The sequence below is a fragment of the Myotis lucifugus genome, unplaced genomic scaffold (assembly GCF_000147115.1).
Source record: "Myotis lucifugus unplaced genomic scaffold, Myoluc2.0 scaffold_547, whole genome shotgun sequence".
NCBI classification, from domain to species: Eukaryota; Metazoa; Chordata; class Mammalia; order Chiroptera; family Vespertilionidae; genus Myotis; species Myotis lucifugus.
The window spans coordinates 90,579-99,265 of record NW_005871595.1 but is presented as its reverse complement, the minus strand read 5'-3'; the positions used below and the strand labels follow the sequence as shown (position 1 = coordinate 99,265).

Below are 8,687 nucleotides of genomic sequence, written 5' to 3'. Positions count from 1 at the left end.
GCTTGACACGGACAAGAGAAAAAAGAGACAAAAAAAGTTTCCCAGGTGATTCTAATGGGCAGCCAAGTTTGAGACCACTGCTCTAAATCTTTTTTTTTTTAAATATATTTTTATTGATTTCAGAGAGGAAGGGAGAGAGAGAGGGAGATAGAAAGATCAATGATGAGAGAGAATCATTGATTGGCTCCTGCATGTCCCCCACTGGGGATCGAGCCTGCAACCTGGGCATGTGCCCTGGACCAGAATCGAACCCAGGACCTTCAGTCCACAGGCCGACGCTCTATCCACTGAGCCAAACAGGCCAGGGCGTAGCCTCTAAATGCTTAACAAGGAGCCTGGCGCTCAGTACGTGATTAGCTTTTCTCTGAGTGAGCGTGCGTGTTCACAGGAGTGTTTGCCTGAGTGTTTCATCTGAAATATTTGTATGAATGTGAGTATTAGCGTAAGTATTCACTAGAGCACACAGCCGAAACTAATATAAAATAATATCGCATGTCAACCGTGATTGACAAGTTAAAAAAAGGAAGTTGCTTAGCCTGAGGGTAGTAGGATCTGGTCTCCCTTTCAGCTCCATGGTAAGGGAGACTTGGGCTTCGACCCTCTCTGACTGTGGTTTGGATAATACGCTCTCCCTACCCAAAACTTAGCAGAGTGGCCAACGAGGCAGGTAGCGTGTATTAAAGTCTTTTTTACTCGTGTATGTGAAGGAGTGTTGTGATTAGCTGGTTAAAATTCTAATTTGAAATATTGTAAATTAACATATGCAACTTCAAAAGGTATGTTAAAATGTCCAAGTGGAAAAATACATGGAAAAAAAAAGTTAACAACAACAACAAAAAGCATTCGCCAGTGTATTGGGATGAGCGTTCTCTGTGCGTTCGTGTGAGTGCTCCTATTTGTGTGAATATCCGCAGGGTTATCTGCTCAGGTGACTGCACAAATACCCACATGTACGCTCACGTCAGTGTGGATGTTCAGTGAGTTCTTACATGAATGTCCACGCGGTGTTCACGTCCGCAGGCACCACGGGTGCTTGTGGGGGATCCGCCGCGTGTGGGCAGCATTGGGCCCGGATGGAGCACAGCCCCCGACCCTGAGGGAGGCTCCGCGGGCCAGGCCTGCTGTGCTCTGGGTGGGGCGGCCTCCCCCTGGGTCTGAAGCGGAGCCGACTCTGGTTTGCAGTCCGAGGGCCGCGTCCTGAAGGAAGCCACCTACATCAACAAGTCGCTGTCCTTCCTGGAGCAGGCGATCATCGCCCTCGGGGACCAGAAGCGGGACCACATCCCCTTCCGGCAGTGCAAGCTCACCCACGCCCTCAAGGACTCGCTAGGTGAGGGCCCCCTGGTGCAGGGGGAGGGAGAGGGAGAGAGAAAGATCAGTGATGAGAGAGAATCATGGACCGGCTGCCTCCTGCACGCCCCCCACTGGGGATGGAGCCGGCAACCTGGGCCTGTTCCCTGACCGGGAATCGAACCCGGGACCTGTCACTCCCCAGGCTGATGCTCTATCCACTGAGCCAAACCAGCCAGGGCGGTGTCTGGTGATTAACTGAGTGCGACTATGAGCAAAACCTGCCCCTGCCCCTCCCGGCCTTACGCCATCTCTCCTCTGCTGTTCCCCACCCTCATGACCTCATCTACACCTAATTACACTGGGGCCTTGACTTACGAGTGTCCCGACTAACGAGTTCTTCTAGGACTCTAACATGTGGACGTGAAGGGCACACACGCATTCTATTCATAACCGACCCCCCCAGCCTCAAGGGAATCCCGGGCAGCAAACCCACACGTTCATGGGCTTGCGTGTCCCGCCTCCTGCAGGGGGAAACTGCAACATGGTCCTGGTGACGAACATCTACGGAGAAGCCGCCCAGCTGGACGAGACGGTACGTGCGCAGCCGGTGCGCTCGGGGGGACCCCTCCACATGGGGGCAGGGCTGGGGCGGCTGACCGGCTGGCGCAGCCGGCACGCAGGCCATACGCACGGTCAGGAGTGGAGGCACCCGGGGGGAGTCTGAGCCAAAATCCCTGAGAGGGGTCCAGCCAGGATCCAAATACCAAGAACCCGGGGGCAGAAGCTCTGGGAGGCAGGCTGGGCAGGGGCCTGTGCCAGGAGAGGAGGCCGAGAGCCAGCCCTGAGGGCGAGGACAGGCTCGCTGGGGCTGCTCCTGGAGCTGGGCCGAGGAGGGCGGACGCCGCGTTCTCATGGTCAGACGTGTTAAAAACCTCGACAGGAACCCGGTTCCAGGCGTGCTTACTCGGCTGGTACGAACCGATGGGTGTCAAACATCTGCCGCGTGCAAAGCGGTGGCGGTGGGAGGGGAGCAGCTGGGTAGGGAGGAGCCACGCCTGGCCTTGGGCCTGGGAGTTGGTGGAGCCCCGCTGGAGGGGTCCCCCAGAGGGAGGGGTCTCCCTGGAGCTGGGTGAGGAAGGCGGGCGCTGAGTGGGCGTGGCGGCAGGGAACGGGCGGTGTTCCTGGCAGAGGGTTGGTGGGCCCTCAGGTGGCCCTGCCTGGGAGGCTCAAGAAGGAGAGGAGGGAGGAGCTGCAGGGCCGGGTGGGCCCTGGCGGCCTGGCTGAGGCCGTGGCTGGGCCCAGGGGGCCGGGTTGTCTGGGCTTTGAGTAGGAACGGGCTGGGCTAGATTGTAACTGAGGGAGATCCACCCCGCAGGGTCCCAGGCGACCTGGGGAGGGAGAAGGCGGGAGAGCCGGAGGCTATGGAGGCCGAGCCCACCCCACTGGGGGCCAGCCCGCCCCGCCTTCCTCGGATGGTTTGGAAAGCTCCCCTTAGACCAGCGGTTCTCAACCTGTGGGTCACGATCCCTTTGGCGGTCGAACGACCCTTTCACAGGGGTCGCCTAAGACCATCCTGCATATCAGATATTTACATGATGATTCATAACAGCAGCAACATGACAGTTATGAAGTAGCAACGAAAATAATTTTTATGGTTGGGTCACAACATGAGGAACTGTGTTTAAAGGGCCAGAAGGTTGAGAACCACGGCCTTAGACTTTTCACTTTTTAAAACAATACTGATTTCAGGGAGGAAGGGAGAAGGAGAGAGAGAGAAACATCCGTGATGAGAGGGAATCATGGACCGGCTGCCTCCTGCTCGCCCCACACTGGGGATGGAGCCCGCAAACCGGGCCTGTGTCCTGACTGGGAATCGAACCAGTGACCTCCTGGTTCGTAGGTTGACACTCAACCACTGAGCCACGCCGGCCGGGCTAGACATTTCGCTTTTAAAATGCGGGTGTTTAGGGCACTTCAGCCATCGGATAACCCTCGTCGGTCCTGTCCCGGGACACCACAGAGCAGGACCCTCCGCGGGCCTCCAGCTTCCTGCAGGAGGGGCTGACTGTCCGGCTTCCAGGGAGCCGCCTGCTAAGGGCCTGGACTCGGGGGGCGGGATGGACGCTCCCTCTGACGCTCAGGCGGCTTCCCCAGGGGCAGGCGTCAGGGCCTCCTGGTCTCCTGGCTGAACCCCAAGAGGAGCCCTATGAGGCCTCTGCCCCCCACCCCCAGAGACGGCCACTGCCCGGGAATCGGCTCTCCTGGCACCTGCTGCCCCCAAAGCTGTGCCCACGCCGCTGGAGATCTGTGCCCGGAGCCGAGCCCCGGAGCCCGAGGAGCGGCCGAGGGGCCTCAGGGTTGGGGACGGAGGTGCACTGGGGAGTGGCAGCTGGTGACCCTGTTCCCCAAATGTTTACAACCGGAAGGCGGTTCCTGTCAAGGGTCGTGTTGCTCCTTCGCTGACACGCCGTGTGGCCTTGGCGCTGGCGGTGGGGGAGCCTGCCCGCCCCTCACGGGGCAGCTCAGCTGTGGGAATGGAGGCCCTGCCGCGGCTCCCTGTGGGCGGTGCTGCCCAGAGCACGCTGCACGCCTCACCTCCGGTCTCCCCGGGACCCTGGGAGGCAGAAGTCGCAGACCTGCCCGAGGTCGCACAGTGGGTCCGCGGCGGAGTCTTGGCCACCAGACCCGGCGGCCCTTCCCTGGGCCACTCCCAGGTGACCTGTCCCCCTCCCGTCTCTTCCCGGCCTCCGCGTGAGGCTGGGTCTCAGGTGGCCTCGGGCACCACTGCTCCTCCCCCGCAGGGAGCAGCCGGCCGCGTGGTGGGCCGTGTCCAGCTGTGTCCGGCCGTGTCCCCAGCGCCTGCGTGTGTGGCGGCCGCGTCATTGCCCCTGGCTGGCGGCCCCTCCAGAGGGGCTCGGGCAAGACCCTCCTGAGGTCACTCCACGATTGCAGGAGACCCCGCGGCCGATGCGGAGCTTGTCTCTAAACGGGTTCGCCATCCTAGTGGAGCCCTTTCCTATTTTGAAATATCTCCCCTCATGAGGAATGGCCCCCAGTAGCGAGCTCTGTCCCCTTTCAGCTGTCCTCGCTGCGGTTCGCGAGCAGGATGAAGCTGGTCACCACAGAGCCTGCCGTCAACGAGAAGTACGACGCGGAGGTACTGGGGGCCTGTGGGCAGCCTCTCACCCGGGGGGCTGGGGGAGGGGTGCTGCCCAGGTCACACAGGCCTGGCTTCCCTTCCGGCCTCAACCAGAGGTGTAATCCGGGCCAGTCCCTTCCTGTTCCAGGACCAGCCAGCCATCAGGGTCCCCGGACACCCCTGTGGGGGCTGCCACCAGGGGAAAGGGCGAGGTCAGGGGTGCCTGGGGCATCAGCAGGGATGTCCCTGACTGACAGCTGCCTGTTGGAGAGCGAAGCCAGCTGGGCCATCTCCCAGCCTCACCGGGTGTGTCCCTGCGAACCTCCTCCCTCCCAGCCCAGCAAGCTGGGCTGACCAATCAGGGGGAACGCTCAGCATTCCCATGAGTCAGGGAAATGCAAATTAAAACCCCAGACGAGCAAAAATTAGAATTTTTCTGACTGCAACTTGGTGGCGAGAGGTCCTGAGACAGGGGCGCCGCTCTCTTTCTGGTCGGAGAACGGATCCGGCCGCGCTGGAGAGCATCTTGGCAGCATCTCGTAAAGGGAAACACGTGTGCCGATCGTCCGGCTGCGTTCACTGTGCTTATGGAATCCTAGTTACTGCGCACAGGGGCACGTGCATGCCCTGAGGGCGGGGGGGGGAGGGAAGAGCGCTTGGAGCTGGCTCTCAGCCTTGAGTGGGCACCAGGGCGATGCTGTGGGCTTGCTGGACCACAGGCCCCTGGACCGGCCCCATAGCTCCTGATGGCGTCAGCCTGGGATGGGGCCCGAGGAGTCTCATTACTAGGCGTTCCCCACTGCTGCTGCTGCTGCTGCTCTGAGGCCTCACTTTGAGAACCGCTGGCTCGGTGGCTGGGAGCCCCGGCCCCTGCCCTGGGCTGCCTGGCTCAGCAGCCTGCTTCCCTGCATCGCTGTGTGGCCTCAGCAAGATCCGTCGTCTTCCTGAGCTTCAGCTTCTTTATCTGTGAAGTTGGGGCCCTGGTCGTGTGGCTCCGTGGATAGAGCGTCGGCCTGCGGACCCAAGGGTCCCGGGTTCGATTCCCGTCAAGGGCATGTACCTTGGTTGCGGGCTCCTCTCTGGCCCGGGCCCTGGTCAAAGCACATGCAGGAGGCAACCAATCGATGTGTTTCTCTCTCATCGATCTTTCTCTCTGTCGTTCCCTCTCTATTCTATTATCTCTAAAAATCAATGAAAAATATCCTCAGGTGAGGATTAAAAAAAAAGATGCAAAGAATAACATGAGGCCTGACCAGTGTGGCTCAGTGGTTGAGCATTGACCTATGACCCAGGAGGTCATGGTTTGATTCCCAGCCGGATTGTGGGCTTGATCCCCAGTGTGGGGTGTACAGGAGGCAGCCAATCAATGATTCTCTTTTGTCATTAATGTTTCTATCTCTTTATCCCTCTTTCTTCCTCTCTGAAATTGAAATCAATTAAATATATATACACGCACACACACACACACACACACACACATCCTATATAATAAAAGCCTAGGTGGTGTCGGGCCCTTGCGTGACGCCCTCATGCGACATCATCACAAGATGGTCGCCCTCACGTCATCACAAGATGGCAGGCAGGGGAGGGCAGTTGGGGGCGACCTGCCTGGCAGGGGAGCAGTTAGGCGTCAATCAGGCTGGCAGGGGAGTGGTTAGGGGGCGATCAGGCTGGCAGGGGAGCAGTTAGGCGTCAATCAGGCTGGCAGGGGAGTGGTTAGGGGTCGATCAGGCCGGCAGGGGAGTGGTTAGGGGGTGATCAGGCCAGCAGGGGAGTGGTTAGGGGGTGATCAGGCCAGCAGGGGAGTGGTTAGGGGGTGATCAGGCCAGCAGGGGAGTGGTTAGGTGGCAATCAGGCCAGCAGGGGAGTGGTTAGGGGGCAATCAGGCCAGCAGGGGAGTGGTTAGGGGGTGATCAGGCCAGCAGGGGAGTGGTTAGGGGGTGATCAGGCCGGCAAGGGAGTGGTTAGGGGGCGATCAGGCCAGCAGGGGAGTGGTTAGGGGGCAATCAGGCCGGCAGGGGAGCAGTTAGGCGTCAATCAGGCTGGCAGGGGAGTGGTTAGGGGGCGATCAGGCTGGCAGGGGAGTGGTTAGGGAGCGATCAGGCCGGCAGGGGAGTGGTTAGGGGGCGATCAGGCTGGCAGGCAGAAGCAGTTAGGAGCCAGCAGTCTCGGATTGTGAGAGGGATCCCAGGTTGGAGAGGGTGCAGGCCGGGCTGAGGGGGACACACACCTGCATGAATTCCATGCACCGGGCCTCTAGTGTATATATACACTATGTATAAGGTGGTGGGTGGAGACCTCTTCGCACAGTGCTGTCCTGTTGCTGGTGCTCGGGAGGTGTTGGCCAGCACTCTGCTTACTCCCACAGGTCCCTGCCAGGTCTGCGTCACAGAGTAGCCCTCAGGGGTGCGTGTAGAGAGGTTTACAGGGGACAGGGCTCTCACTGCTCCTTGTGAACAGGTGGGGACATGACCAGTCACCTTTCGGGGGGAGTGGCGACACGTGTTGTGGGGAGAGGGAGCCGGAGCCAGGGCCTGACCTGGATCATCTCGGGTGGGGACTGAAGCGGCCCGAACGGTCGCATCTGACATCGACTCCAAGTGTAAACACATTCGAAGCGAGACTGACGACCACTCACGGGTACAGATGCTCCTGGGCTGACGACGGGGCGACGTCCGAAACCCGTCTCAAGTTGAAAATATCGTGAGTTGAACATGCATTCAACCTACCCAGCGTCATCATTCAGCCTCGCTGGTTTCTGCTGAACCACATCGCGTTTGCACCATCACAAAGTGAAACAGAAGTCCAACCATTGTCAGTGGGTGCCATCTGTGTGTGTGTGTGCACGCGCGCGCGTGTGTGTGTGTGTGTGTGTGTGTGTGCGTGCTCTCGCGCTAGTGACAGAGGAAAACGAGGCTGGAGGGTCCCCCTGGGGTGTCTGGGGGAATGGACTTGGACTGGGGTACACAGGGACTTCACATTTATCTGAAATGTTTTATTTCTTTAAACACACACACACACACACACACACACACACAGATGCCAGTATGGCAACATGCTGTTAAATCCAGATTTGGGGGTGGTCTGATTACATTTCATGGCATTGTTTTCTATCCTTTTCTGCAGCTTTAAGTTTTTGATTTTTAAATTTTTTAAAAATTGATTTAGAGAGAGAGAGAGAGACATTAATTTGTTGTTACACCTATTGATGCATTTCTCGATTGAGTCCCCTCTGTGCCTAACTGGGATCGAACCCACAACCTTGGCGAATCGGGACCAGGCTCCAACACACTGAGCTACCTGGCCGGGGCTGTATGTTTTTACATTTATTTTTCTTGTTACTTGGAGTTCTAACTCAGGAGGTCACGTGGCTGCCTGTGAGCCTGGCGGTGGGCGTGTGCCTGCCGGGAGGACCCTCACGCTCTGGGAAGTGAATTCTGTTCTGAAGTCTGCGCTGTGGCCCTGGATGAGCGCTGAGAGCGACGGGGACACCTGCTCTGCTGCCGCCTTTCCCATGAGCCCGTCCTCAGGTGGCTCCCAGGACCTCCCTCCCCGCTGACACCTGTGTGCGCGGCGGTGGAAGAGCTTCCTGGATTTCCTTGGCTGGTGGGCCTGGCTGTGAGGCAGGAGGCTGGGCTCTGGATCCACCTCCGCCAGCAGCTGGGCCTCGGGGTAATGACCGGCGAACGAGGGAGGTTGGGCTGCTGACCGCCCCCTGTCCGGCTGCGATTCTGTGAGCCTCGGGCTCGAGCGGACGGCAGAGAGACGAGGGGTGCTGCGCTCTGCCGAGAGGAGCTACACCTGCAGGTGTGGGGGGGTCGCCACTTTCCAGGGAAGCTTTCCTGGCTGAGAGCTGCCGGCCCGGTGTGGCCTGGTGCTGCCAGGTGCTGCCCGGTGTGGCCTGGTGCGGCCCGGTGTGGCCTAGTGCGGCCCAGTATGGCCTGGTGTGGCCCGGTGCTGCCCGGTGCTGCCAGGTGCTGCCCGGTGTGGCCTGGTGCGGCCCGGTGTGGCCTGGTGTGGCCCAGTATGGCCTGGTGCGGCCCGGTGCTGCCCGGTGTGGCCTGGTGTGGCCCAGTGTGGCCTGGTGCGGCCCGGTGCTGCCCGGTGTGGCCTGGTGCTGCCCTGTGGGCCCGGTGCGGCCCAGTGCTGCCCAGTGCTGCCCGGTGCGGCCCGGTGTGGCCTGGTGCTGCCCGGTGCTGGCTCACACAGAGCTCTAGGAGCCATCCTCCGTGCGTGACGGTGAAAGCGCCTGGCC

General features: G+C 59.9%; 1 protein-coding gene across 1 annotated transcript in view; it reads left to right on the top strand.

Annotated features, from left to right (window-relative positions):
* The window catches only part of KIF9 (kinesin family member 9), a 33,626-nt gene that overhangs the window by 14,465 nt on the left and 10,474 nt on the right, over window positions 1–8,687 (top strand). The window contains exons 9-11 of the mRNA XM_023745471.1: window positions 1,183–1,330; window positions 1,821–1,885; window positions 4,373–4,450. Of these exons, the coding sequence (XP_023601239.1) occupies window positions 1,183–1,330; window positions 1,821–1,885; window positions 4,373–4,450 (291 nt within the window). The remainder of the gene's footprint in view (window positions 1–1,182; window positions 1,331–1,820; window positions 1,886–4,372; window positions 4,451–8,687) is intronic.